The following is a 14,599-nucleotide window of genomic DNA, read 5'->3' on the forward strand; positions in this document are numbered from 1 at the left end:
CGACTGGGAGGACGCGTTCTCGGACTGGCCCGGCGGCCCTGACTCCGCCCTCTCCCCCTCTTCCGCTCCCGGCGTGGGACAGGCCGGGCCGAGCGTGCTGTTGCCAAGGGAACGAGCTCCCTCCACCAATGTTTCCGGGCTCTCCAGCCCTCCCCGGCCCTAGCCATGGCTCAGGAGACTGAAAACCAGGACCCCATCGGAACCATCTTAATCCAGGTGGGAACTGGGCCCCTCCTGGCCCGGCCCGGCCCAGCTAACACACTGCCCAGCGAGCCCGGCGGCGCAGATCCACTCGCACCCACCCACTGGGAGCGCTGCCCCCAGATTGCCTCCGGAGAGCTCCCAAACTCGCCAACCCAGACCTCGCTCATAAGCCTAGTTCGCCTCTGGGTGTCTCTGGTAAAAACTCCCAGACCGCGCACCTCACCCGGAACCTTTACTTCGGTGAAAGCCACCTCACCCTGAGGCACCATTTTAAAATGTATTGTTCTGAGAAATTTGAATCCATGATGTAGGGGATTGGGGACGATACAAATCAAACACATTTCAGGAGTAATAAGAAATTTGGGGGAGAAGTTGAAATATGTGAACTGCTTTTCTTAAGCACCCAAATTTGGGGGATCTAAAAGTCCCTTGCTAATAAGTCCTGGGGATGTAATGTATATAACCTGGTAACTATAGTAAATAACATTGTATTGTAATATTTGAAAGTTGCTAAGAGAGTAAATCTTAAAAGTTCTCATCACAAGAAAAAAATTATAACTGCTGATGAATGTGACCAATTGTGATCATTTTACAATATATACAAATATCAAATCTTTATGGTGTAAACCTGAAACTAATATAATGTTATATGTCAATTATATCTTAATAAAATAAAAGTCCCTTGCTTGGGGATGCACACATAGAAAAATATATTTAAAATAACAGCAAGTCAAGTTAAAGTTTTTAATATAAAATGTGACAAGTTTAAAAACTCAGGGGAATAATTATTTCTGAAGGGGCAAATATCAAGAAAGCCTTAACTTCTCCAAGTATAACTCAGTTTGTGATACTCTCAGATTTTTCTGAACAGGTAAAAGAACATTTACACATTATAGTTTTAAAATGTTTTCCACATATATCGTCACTTTTAACTCTTATATTTAGTTCCATTTGACTAACTTTAGTAACTTTCCTAAGGTCACTATTAGGACTCTCATTCAGATCTGCAATAGGTCTAATTTTTCTTCCTGCCAGGATTTTTATCTCTTAGCTCCTATCTAGGAAAGACCTCTGTAAACTCACCTTTCCAAAATACAAACCCCTAAACTTAACAGTTTCATAGACTTCTCCATTATGAATCATACCCAAATCTTCTTACTGCACCTCTTATTACCCTTTTATTCACCATCACCTAGAATGAGTTTAGCCAAACTGCAAAGTCTGTGGGAATAGTCTCCACAAGACTGCCCTCACTTCTACAGGAGCCTCAAGTTCAGGAGTCCCCAGAACTACCCTCACTTCAGACCAGCTGTCTATAATTTGGGAGGCCTGACCACCCTCACATTGGCTAATTTCCTAGAATAATTCACAGGTGCTATATTTACAATTACAGCGTTATTATAGGGTAAAGATACAACTAAAAATCAGCAAAGGGAAGAGATGCATAAGGCAGCGTCCAAGAGGGGTCCAAATAGTGTCCAGTCATCCTCTCTCTATGGAATCGGACAGCATTACCTCCTCCCAGCCACAGTGTATGACAATGTGCAGAGTATTGTCAACTAGGGAAGCTTACCAGAGACTTTGGTATCTAGAGTTTTTATTGGGGCTCAGTCTCACACTGTTCTACATGACTGATCTTTCCTCTCCAGCCCTTCCCAGAGATCAGACTAATGCTTTTAGTCTTCTGTTCCTAACATTTGGAACTGATACAGTGTGGTTCAAAGCCCCATCATAAACCCCACTGTTAGACTGTCGGGTGGCCAAAGCCTCCAAAGCAAAGACATTCCTATCAAGCAGGAAACATTATGGGCCTACAGATCACCTCCCACTGTCTAAGGGCAAAGGCCAGACTTCTCTTTAGGTGAGGTGAATTATTCACTACACATACCCTCTTCCAAATCCAGAGCCCATTTTCACAGACTCCAAACAATCAGAACACTAATGGAGACTCTTACTTAGAAAAAGCCAGTTCTTCCCAACAGTATACTTCATTTGACTACAGGAGCCATTAAGTTTCTCTATAGTTCCCCCTACTTCTCCAGACCTGAGACAACTCTAAAAAAAGAGACCAGAATCCAGGAAGAATTCTCATGCCCATAGTGGTTTGGAAGAGTGTAGGATAAGATACTGACTGAAAAGCAGAAGTCTTTTCATTTCGGAGTGAGATCCAGAGGTAGCTGTTTGGTCAGTCCAGGATACCACATTATATTTTCTGTGTCCGTTGTCATCAAATTGTAAAATGGAACAAGAGTTAAGAACAGTCATATCCATGCTGATCAGCACCTCCATCTGTGTAAAGGGGTTGTTCTGGACACACTGTGTAGAGGCTGTGTAGAGAAACAGGGCCTACATTTTAACCTGATTGCTGAGGCTGATCTCTAGACACATACAATGTAAAATTCTCCCCGGTGATGTATAGCATACGTATAATGAGGAAAATGTGGAAGACCTTTCCTGTTTTCCCACTGAGTCCTGAGTGTTTGTGAGCATACAGCACCACTCTCAGACATGCCACATGGATTTCATTTCTCCCTGGGGCTGTGGTTTCTTTCCTTCAAACAGACTGCCAATAAACAGTGCTGGAAAGAACACTTGGTTGGGAGGCAGAATCCTAAGGTCTGATATAGGCATGACATTCTTCCAGGTGGGCAACTTTGGGCTAGTCGCTTCACTTCTCTGGGTTTCAGTTTTCTCTCCTATACAGTACATAGCTTAGATTAAATACACCTCTAAATAAATTGACTCAATTTCCCCAAAGCTACATAATTTCTTTTCATTGTAAAATCCACTTCCTTCCTTTACAATTAGTCAATCAAATCACACACACACACACACACACACACACACACACACGCCCACACATACATATAGGGTTGGGCAAAAGTAGGTTTACAGTTGTGAGTACACAAAACAGTTTATTCATGTATTATTTATTAATTCTTGTATTATTATTAACTTACTTTTGCCCACTTCTGTATGTAATATATGTATATATTATGTATTACAGTGGGGCCTTGACTTACGAATGTCCCGACTAACGAGTTTTTTGAGATACCAGCTGTCTCTCCGCCGATTTTTTTGCATTGAGTTGATAGAGTAATTTGAGTTAACGAGCTCCTTAACGAGCTCCTTAACAAGCTCGGTCTCAGAACGAATTAAACTCGTAAGTCAAGGCCCCACGGTGTATGATATATACATATATACATATTATATACGGTATCTATGCCAGAAAAACAGTTACTTCAGATCTCCACTTGCTTCACCCTGATGTGGTATATTTGGTCTGTGTCTCAATCAGATACATTAAGCAACTCTTTGGACCAGTGGTTCTTAAAGTGTGGTCCCAGGACCAGCATTAACAGCACCAGCTGGGAACTTGTGAGAAATGCATATTTTCACAACCCTTTCCAGATCTACTAAATCAGAAGCACTGGGGGTGGAGCCTAGTGATCGGTTTTGTTTGTTTGCTTTTTGTTAATCCTCACCCAAGGATATTTTTTTCCGTTGATTTTTTTTTTTTTTTAGAGAGAGTGGAATGGAAGGAAGGAGGGCGACAGAAAGTGTGAGAGAGAAACATTGCCTCCCACATGCACTCCAAACAGGGGCTGGGGAGGAGCCTGCAACCCAGGTACTGCCCTTGACTGGGGAATCAAACCAGTGCTCTAACCATTGAGCATACCAGCCAGGACATGATCTGTGTTTTACAAGCCTTTCAGACAACTCTGATACATGCTCAAGGTTGAGAGCTACTATTTAGATCATATTGCAAACATAAACTCTAATACTATTTTCAAGAAAAATCACAATAATCAAAGCTAACATAGTATTTACCAGGTATATCATGCATGGTGCTAAGTGCTTTATAAATTTTAACTCATTTAACCTGTACAACAAGACTACCAGATAATTATTATGATTATTTCACATTATAGAAAAGAAACTGACCAAAGATGAGTACTGTGAGTTGACTCATATACATGGAAAATGCAAGCAATCTTCTCAAGCCTTTTCAATCCAACCCTGGCATAAAAAGAGAGTCTTCCTTTGGCCCTTTTTGCTCCTCTAGATATTTAAACCCTGCCCTTTTTACTGAATTTTCAGCAACCTCTAGCTTTATATATTTAAAACATACATTTGCATATTGGTAGATATTCTACATGCACTGGTTAATGGTTAGGCTTCTCTGTGAATGGAGCTGTACTAACATTGACTACTAGAGGCCCAGTGCATGAATTCTTGCACCAGTGGGGTCCCTCAGCCTGGCCTGCAGGATCAGGCTGAAACCAGCTCTCCAACATCCCCCCTAGGGGTTTCCGGATTGCAAGACAGTGCAGGCCAGGCCAAAGGACCCCACTGGTCCATGATCAGGGCTGGGGAGGGACACAGAGGTTGGCCAACTGGGGAGGGGCCACGGGAGGGCTCCAGGGCATGTTTAGCCAGTTTTGCTCAGTTCCAATCGGCCTGACCCCAGCAGCAAGCTAACCTATCAGTCGGAGCATCTGCCCCCTGGTGGCCAATGCATGTCACAATGAGCGGTTAAGCAGTCTTAGCATGTCATTAGCATATTATGCTTTGATTGGTTGAACGATGACTGGACGACCAGACACTTAGCATATTAGGCTTTTATTATACTAGTATACTAGAGGCCTGATGCACGAAATTTGTACAAAAATAGGCCTTCCTTCCCCCTGCTGCTGGCACTGGCACCCGGGACCTGGGCTTTGCTCCAGCCCCAGCTTTGTCCAGAAGGACGTCTGGAATAACATCCGGTCTAATTAGTATATTACCCTTTTATTATTATAGACTAGAGGCCCAGTGAACAACATTCGTGCACTGGGGGAGAGGATCCCTCAGCCTGGTCTGCGCCCTCTCACAGTCTGGGACCCCTCGGGGATCAGGCCTAAGCCAGCAGTCAGCCATCCCTCTCACATTCCGGGCTCTCAGTCTGGGACCCCTCACTCCCTACTGCCCACCTGCAGCAGAGGCAAGAGAGGCTCCCACCACCACTGCTGCGCTTCTGACTGAGCGGCACTCCCCCTATAGGAGTGCACTGACCACCAGGGGGCAGCTCCTGCATGAAGCATCTGCCCGCTGGTGGTCAATGTGCATCATAGCGACCGATCATTCCGCCATTTGGTCGATTTGCATATTATTCTTTTATTATATAGGAGGATTATTTAGTCTGGATTCAGACTGCCTGGATTTGAACAGTTCCACCAGTTAGCCAGCTGTGTTACCTTGCACAGGTTACTTAACCACTTTAAACCTCACATTCCCTTAAATATACAATGAAGATAATATGAACTCCCTCTTAGGAGCCTTGGAGGATTAAAATATAGAATAACATAAAGTACAACACTCAATAGATGGCAGTTATGATTAGGTCTCTTACCATTTAATATTACTTAGCTTTGTGTACATTTCTGTGTCTTTTTAAGATTAACTTGTTCTCTAAATTGCTGGAAAAAGAAGAAAAGTTAATTTTAGCTTGTCTTTCTAACTAGGAATACTTCATTCTTAATGAGAACTTTAAGGGTATTGCAATTTGGCAAACAAGGTATGCCTTATTTCCCTGTTACAATTGATTTTTTTGGGTATCCCATTTTACCTAATACAGGATTGGTCCGTCAATCATGGATGACTGGATACAAATCTACTCATTAATTCAGTCTCCAATAATTTATGTTCTGTTCAAAAGTGAATGTGCTGGGGTTCTTGTTCCAGCATCTAGAAGGGTTCAGCAATCTGGAGAAGGGCTGTGTGTAACTTAATAAAGAGTTCAGAGATAAATCATAATTTTGAAAGGCATTATAGGGAGTCAGAGGAGCCTAGCTAAAGGAAGTAAGATCTCCTCATCTCAGGACCCCATGCTTTTTATTAACACAAATTGTCCTGAGGCGAGATGGAGATATACACTTCAAAGGGTCAGGTTTCATTTACAGAGTCCATTGTCAGATTATCAGGGAAACTGCCTTCGGCTGTTCAGATGTTTGGCCAGTAGGAGGCAATAATATGTAGATTAAGATGCCCTGAGCTGTCTGGCAGCAAGCAATGAATTTAATGCATCCTTTTCGGGTTTGAGGAAATGCCATTGCCACTCCAGATGATTCAGCCCTTGCTGACATGCTGGAATTGGTTCCCGGCAGAATGGAGCTGGACTAACATTGATTATTATTTAGAAAACATAATAATTGATACAAATTTATAGTAAAAGTAATATTTTGATAAAATATCTAAAATACTTAAGAGAAGATCTTTAAATACAATTAATCAGTGCCCTAATTATAAACTCCAGAGAGGAAGGGAGAGGGAGAGAGAGAGAGAAACATCAATGATGAGAGAGAATCATTGTTGGGCTGCCTCCTGCACGCCCCTATTGGGGATCGAGCCCACAAACCAGGCATGTGCCCTGACTGGGAATCGAACCATGATCTTCTGGTTACTAGGTCGATGCTCAACCACTGAGCCACACCGGCCAGGCTGGAAATCTTATTTCCAAAATGCAACAGTTGTGTGTTAACACCAACCTTGGAAACATTGGAGTTAATTGACCTTGATATTATCTCTGTCTTTCTTACCAATCCTGCTGTCTGGTTTGTCAGAAGCGTACAACATAAATGTGATGAGAATGACTCCGCCTAACTCTATCTTTAGCAGAGATGAGTAAAATGGTAATTATGAGATAGATTGCTTTTGACAATGTGGAGTCTGGTTGCACGGCTCTTTTAAATTCTAGAGCAAATCTTTACTGCATTAAATATTTCAAGGCCTTCTTATTAAGCAGCCCTATCCCCAAACTGTCAAAATAATAATTTCCTCCAAGTAGATTTCAAAATGTATGGGAAGATGGGAGCTATCTATAATACTATCAATGATAAAAAATATATATTAAAATAAATAAATAAAAATGTATGGGAAGCAATGGGTCTGATGATCACAGAGATGCTGGGTGACATGTAAAGTTTCAATAAGGTAGATTGGATCTATTTGAAGAAAGAACAGAGATTTAGAACTTAATCTCTTTTCCTACCCGAGTGTGGTGAAAGATTTTCTACAGTACTTGTCTCTAAAGCAATTATACAGATGTGCGGTCATTAAGCGGGGAGAAGAAACTATCTGGCAAGAAAGGTAAAGTGAAAGCTCTTGAGAAAGATTAAGAGAGCAGTTCAAATCAGTGAACATTTACTAGGTGCCAGTTACGTGCAAGGAGTTTCACTAGGTTTCACAGGAGAGGAGAAGGAGCATTTGTTCAGTGCTCTCCTATGCGGCTGGCCCTACACAAAGCACTTGACACACTTGAACTCATCGTATTCTTACACTATTCTGAGAGGTGGTTATTTACCTCCATTTTACAGATGAGAACACTAAGGCTCTAAAAAGCTAGGTGACTTTGCCAAGCTCGGTTTAGTAAAGGAAGAAGTAGATTCTAGTTTACGTCTATCTGTTTCCAAAGCCCATATTCACTCATTGTCACACACATTGCTTCCTTTTCACTCAGCAATTCTGTGAAGTAGAAGCATTCTTTTTTTTTTCTTGGTGAAGAAGCTAGAGAATATGTGGGTAATGTACATGGACATCAGTGAGAGAACAAGGAATTTCGTTCATCTGCCTTTTACTGATTCTTACTATGTACCAGACCTATACATATCTCACGACTCTATGAAGAGAGTAATTGTCCACACAAGGCAGATGAAGAAGTCAGACCTGCTAGTAATCCAGGACAGTTTTCACTCTCTCCAGCACTTGCCAGGCACAATTACAGAATGACACATGAAGGCACACATATGAGAGCTACAGGAAGGAAATTCAGGCGCTCAGAGGGGTCTGGAAGTGAGGTTTGCCCTTGAACCACTTCTTGGTACTGTCCAAATGTCTTTAGGCAATAGGTGGCAGATCAGCTTGCAGCAGTAATTTGGACAAAACAAGTGCAAGAAGTACATCTTCATCCTCAGAGCCTCCGAGCAAGCAGTAGGTGTGTTTATATTCAATCTGTGAGCCCTGAAGGCTGTACATGACAGTTTGTGCAGAGTACCAAGTGACCAGATGTGCCTGCCAGACTGTGATGCCCGTCAGTGAAAAGATGCAAATTCTGATCTTTTGAATACTTGGCTCAGTGGGAATATTCTAAGAGTAATCGATGACATAGGCTGGATCAATGAGTAAGTCCAGGTAGATGAACAGAGAAAGGTAACTGTTTCAAAATGCCTTTAGCAACCCAGTCTGCAGATTGTTATTGGTGGGACTATCGGTGAGACAGGTGTTGGGTTCATACATTTGCATAGCAAAATGTTTTTCTTGTGGCAGCAGCCCATATAATAATTGGTGCCATCTGTATTTATCTGTTGAAGTTTGATTTCTAATATGAATTCAGAGAATCTGGTGCTAATTTCACAATGCCCATTTTATACTGAGGGTGCGTGACATTGGAGAGAGAGTCATCATTTCAAAGGAAAATAAAAATTGAAGGGAAATGTTAAAGTGGTAACAGATGTAGCTTTTGCCTCATGGATCATTTTCATTTCTGACCACATAAAACAAAGTCAAGGCCACATACCTGTCCTACAGAACTGGTTCTTCAGAACAGTTAGTGGGAAGACCCAGCTAGACAGGAAAGCCAACAGGCCCTGTCAACATATTTGCAATTCCCTTTTGAAAGACACAGCTCTCCCTAGAACTGGGGATCAAACCTACAACCCAGTTATGTTCCCTGACTGGGAATCAAACCAGCAACCTTTCAGTGCACAAGATGATGCTCAACAACTGAGCCACAAAATGTTCTCTTTTCTTACCTTTTAACCAATTAGTAGAAATCAGAGTTTGGCATAAACTTCTTATGGTCCCTGAAAAAACTGCTTTACCATCTGAAAAAGCAGAAACCATTTGTATTGCAGATTTAGTTTGGATTTGTTTCTAAGGGGGAAAGGAAAAACAGACAATTGTATAAAAACTTAGTTTTTCAAAATCTAAGACAATAATGGAACATTCTAACAAAAACTGTCTTAAAACCATAAGACAGTCCTTTCCAATGAACACTGTAAAATCAACCTTACTGTCTCTAGCAAATACAGCACAAATTGCAAACCTTTAAAATAAATGTTCTAGATGGACTATGTATGTACACTTTTACTATGTCATATTTTTACACCTACAGGTCCATGATGACCTTCAGCAATTAAGGGAGAAATTAGCCGACTTCCCATCTGAAGAAGGAGAGACTCTAGACATTCAGAATCTTAAAACAGCAATCAAAAGGACTGAAATGGGGTTAAGAGTAAGTAGAACTTTCAATATTAAATAAAATACCAGAGGAAACAAAGATGCCTCAAGAAAAGAATTGTGGTTCTCACAGGACTCTGTGAGATCCTATAACAGAGAGGGATTTAGGGTGATCATCAGCTTGTTCTCATCCCTTTTTAAAATGGTAATGATGATTAACTGATTGATTCACATCCTGTCACATCCCACAAAGAATTTAAGGTATTGATAATGTCAGATTATGCAATGATAACTTCTAAAATGTGGTTTGAGAAAAAGAATTTTAAAAATAACCACTATTAGTCCAACAATATGTCTGACCAAAAGGGATTCATGCCAAGACATCATAGAGAGTTTCTATCAGATTCACTCGAGAAATAAGAGTTGACTTTTCCTAATAGCTTAAGTATTTTGAGAATAGTCATTTTTTTAAAATATAGTAACCTAATGGGTAAAACCAAAGAAATATACCAATTTTGAAACAGAAATCAAGTAAATCAGGACTTCATAATTATAGACCAGTGATCTTCAATCTTTTTCATCTCATGGCCCACACATGAACTAATTACTAAATTTCTGCAGCATGCCAAAAATATATTTTTTTTGCCGATCTGACACAAAAAGGTACCATTTTTATTCATTCACACAGAATGACTATTGTTGTGTTGACTGTTGTCATTGTTTAATTTGACAAGCTCAGGGAAAAGAGGTCAGTGCCCCTGACGAAATAGTCAGATAGTGCATGTTTTAAAAGTTATTGCCGAGCACAGGCTGAAAATCACTGTTATAGACAGATCTTAGGGTGGGGAGAATCCAATCTTCAGACAAGAATAATATGCAATTGCCAAACAAGGATGTATCTCCAAGGGAAACAAAAACACTAACTTAAAAACTATCTGCATCCCCACATTCACTGCAGTATTATTTACAATAGCCAAGACATGATAGCAACCTAACTGTTCATCGATAAAGAGAAATATATACATATATACATACACACAATGGAATATTACTCAGTCATAAAAAAAGAAATATTTCCATTTGAGACAACTTGGATAGACGTCAAGGACATTATGCTAAGTGAAATAAGTCGAACCCCCCCCCCCCGAAAAAAACTAATACTGTATAATCTTACTTATATGTGGAATCTAACACTTCACCCCGCCCCGCAAGAACATCTGATACAGAAAACAGATTGCTGGTTGCTGGAAGTGGGGGTGGGTGAAATGGGTAAAGGTGGTCAAAAGTACAAATTCCAGTTATATAAAAAAAATAAGTTCTGGGGATTTAATGTTCAACAGGATGACTATAGTTAAAAATACTGTACTGTATATTTGAAACTTACTAAGAGATTACATCTTAAAAGATCTTAAAAGAAAAATATTTGTAACCAGACTTATTGTGGGGATCATTTCACAATACATACAATTACCGAATCATTATGTTATACACCTGAAATGAATATAATGTTATATTTCAATTTCTTTAAAACTAAAAACAAAATAAAATACAGCCAGGATGTAGGAGTCCATGGATCCAAACAAGGACCATCTCCATCTTCCAGCTCTCTGTCAGTACCCTTGCTCTTGCCTCAGACTTTCATGCTACCATATTCTGAGCTTCATCTGTCAGCTCCTGAGGCTGTGAGACGTGTGCTTGATTTTGTAGCCTCAGCAGACTAGCACACCATCGTCCTATTTGCCTGATGGTGAGAGGGCTGGACTCAGCTGGAGTCTTTGGGTTGGCCATTTTCAATGTTACCTGAAGGCCAAATTCTTTCCTCGGTGCTTGCTTGACATCCTGAAAGAAAAAAACATTACTCCATATCTGCATTGCCTAGTAAATTTACCTGGCTAAGCAATTTACTGACTATTGTGCATAGTTTCACTTGTGAAGAGTGCTACAGGTCACTCAAGCTTTGAGTCTCAATGCTTTTTGGGATAAAGTAATTTGGCCTTGAGGTGCCTAATTATACCTTAGGCATGTAATAAACACATAGCATGTTGTGTCTTTTGGCTTAATTACACAATTCAGAGTGTTAACCTAATGAAATGAAGTAAATTAACTGAGTATCTTAAGTCCACTATAATGGCCTAAACTTTTAACTTTTCTGTAACAGATTCACATTGAGAAGTATTTAAATGTTGTAAACCATCAAGTGTTAACGACTCCCATTAGTGAGAATAAGTTATTTTCTCCCCACACTTCCGAATGGTAAGTAAAATAGACATTTATGGATCCAAATAAGTACAAAAACGTAACTTTTCTCACTCAGATGAAATGACTGTAAAGACAAAATTTTATTTGGCTTTTTTGATATCCTAATTTCAGTAGAAGTTTTGCACAAAAAGTCAATGGAAAAGATTATGTTTTGCAAGTATTGTATAAAGGATGCTTATTATATGAAAAAAGTTAATGGCACAATTTGGACTTGAATACAGTTTATTCTTGGTTACATTTATTGAGTTCTCATGCTTGACACCATATCAGTGATTTTAGGGTCATATTTTGGTGTAATTCCTCTTTATTTTTTTAGTAAAATATGCCCAAAATTTAATTTCTGAAGGAAAATTTTTGTTTGTTTTTTGTTAATCCTCTCCCAAGGATATTTTTCCCATTGATTTTTTATTTTTTTAGTAAAATGTGCCCAAAATTTAATTCCTGAAGGAAAATTTTTGTTTGTTTTTTTGTTAATCCTCTCCCAACGATATTTTTCCCATTGATTTTTAGAGAGTGGAAAGGAGGGAGGAGCGAGAGAGAGAAACATTAATGTGAGAGAGACACATCGATTGGTTGCCAGGCTGGAGAATGAACCTGCAACTCAGGTAGCACCCTTGACTGGGAATTGAACCTGAGACCCTTTGGTGTGTGGGCCGATGCTCTACCACTGAGCCACATGGGCTAGGGCTAAAGGAAATGTTTTAATGCAAATCAGTTTTTACGCTATTTGGATTGCATGGCTCTTTCTTTACAGTTTTTAGCGTATGTGCTTTATTGTAAAGATGATTTTGGTGTCTGGGGTAAAAAAATAAATAAAATAAAACTTGCTTGAAATATTCAGTTTGGATTGCATGGCTCTTTCTTTCCAGTTTTTAGTGTATGTGCTTTATTGTAAAGATGATTTTGGTGTCCGGGGTAAAAAAAAATAAATAAAATAAAACTTGCTTGAAATATTCATTATGTAAATACATCCTAAGAGATGATTTATTAAAATTAGAATTGAGTTAAAGAGAAATGACCTTTCCTCACCTTGGGCCTCCTTATACATCTGCCTCCTCAATTTCTTTGTAAATTAAGGTTTTGTACTCAGCTTAAAACCTCTGTGGCCCATATTTGCATGGTAAATATATACAATAAGTCCAAGGTTAAGGTCTATAAGCTCTTAGAAACTGTGACTTTAGTAAAACATGTGCAATGAAACCAATATTACCATTGATATAAAGAAGAGTTGAGTTCCTACAGCATATTTCTGGTCACAAAGAAAATCACCAAACTTCTAAATAAAGACCCAAACACTTCTAGTACCGAACACAGAAATAAATGTGAGCTATACGCATATTTAAGGATGATTAATGAAAACAAGTAAGGTGATAATTGTTGTATTTGTTCATTCCAGTTCAAGGGTGCAGGGCCAGAGTCTATCTGGGCAACTCAGGGCTCCAGGCAGGACCCACCCCGGACAGGACATCCTTCCTTCACAGGGCCATTCACACTCACACTCCCTTAGATGGGGGCATTTTAGAAACGCCAGTTCACTTAACCTGCACATGTTTAGAATGTTGGAGGAGACTGAGGCCCTGAAAAAACCCCATACAGACATGGGAGAACGTGCAACTTCCACACAGGCAGTGGTCCTGGCTGGGAATCAATTTTTTCTTCTTCTTATCAACATTATAATGAAATAATGTGGAACAAAGTGACATTATTCTAGGACCTGCTGTATCAAGTAAGTGAATAATATCAGACAGTGAGGTCAAGTGTCAGAAAAGGTACACAAAGAATTTTGGATATCTATAGACATAGTCAAGTCCCAGCACGCAGAAGAACCCTGGGTTACAATGCACCTGACTCCCTTTCCGCCATGTAAAGATAGTGCCACAGGCATTCATCATCCTTGGGTAGAGGCAACCCTTCCCTAGTCTGTCTAATTTTTAGTCATTTATATCTTTGATTTTTTAAATTTGGGAATAAAAATATGACATGCAAGTAGGTTAATATACATAATCTTTTAAAACAAGGAAACTGTATGGAAAATAATAAAAGGGATTTTTGGGGAAGAAAATATTGGAGGTTACCAAATTTATATAGACGCTTAGTTCAAAAAAATCAAGAGTACCCAACAGGCAAAGTGGAAGTCCTGTTTAGAAACAGCCAGGAGATCTCGAGAGGTGAAGGAAGTATGTGGCCAAAGGATGAGGCATGCAAACAGCAAGTAAGAAAGCCGCCAAATGGAGGAGCTGGGGAAAGAAAACAGGGGAGTCTTCCCCAACTCTAATGAAAGCTCTCCTTCCCCGAGCTTTCCCTTTGTGCTCTCATGTTGGCAAAGAACAGAGAGCCTGGCTATAGATTTGCAGGTTATGACAGCTAAAAAAAAAAACAACTAGGGAGCAATTGCAGCAAACAGATTCTGGTGAGACCTTTTCTTTTCTTTTTTTCCACTTAAGTTCTTTTTTTATTTTTTATTTATTTTTTAATAAATCTTTATTGTTCAGATTATTACGGTTGTTCCTCTTTTTTCCCCCATAGCTCCCCTCCATCCGGTTCCCACCCCACCTTATGCCCTTACCGCCCCCCATTGTCCTCATCCATAGGTGTAAGATTTTTGTCCAATCTCTTCTTCCACAACACCCCCAAGAATTGTCAGTCTACTCCCTTTTTATGCCCCTGATTCTATTATATTTACCAGTTTATTCTGTTCTTCAGATTTTTTATTCACTTGATTTTTAGATTCACTTGTTGATAGATATGTATTTGTTGTCACTTTGTTGTTCATAATTTTTATCTTTACCTTTTTCTTCCTCTTCTTAGAGAATACCCTTCAGCATTTCGTATTATACTGGTTTGGTGGTGATGAACTCCTTTAGTTTTTTTCTTGTCTGTGAAGTTCTTTATCTGACCTTCAATTCTGAATGATAGCTTT

General features: G+C 39.7%; 1 protein-coding gene across 1 annotated transcript in view; it reads left to right on the top strand.

Annotated features, from left to right (window-relative positions):
* The first annotated feature begins 6 nt into the window (after positions 1-6).
* The window catches only part of LOC106725391 (IQ domain-containing protein H-like), a 39,684-nt gene continuing 25,091 nt past the window's right edge, over positions 7-14,599 (top strand). Inside the window, exons 1-3 of the mRNA XM_014536298.1 lie at positions 7-216; positions 9,356-9,475; positions 11,579-11,673. Coding sequence (XP_014391784.1) covers positions 166-216; positions 9,356-9,475; positions 11,579-11,673 — 266 coding nt within the window. The 5' untranslated portion in view covers positions 7-165. The remainder of the gene's footprint in view (positions 217-9,355; positions 9,476-11,578; positions 11,674-14,599) is intronic.

The sequence above is a fragment of the Myotis brandtii genome, unplaced genomic scaffold, assembly GCF_000412655.1.
Source record: "Myotis brandtii unplaced genomic scaffold, ASM41265v1 scaffold160, whole genome shotgun sequence".
NCBI lineage: Eukaryota > Metazoa > Chordata > Mammalia > Chiroptera > Vespertilionidae > Myotis > Myotis brandtii.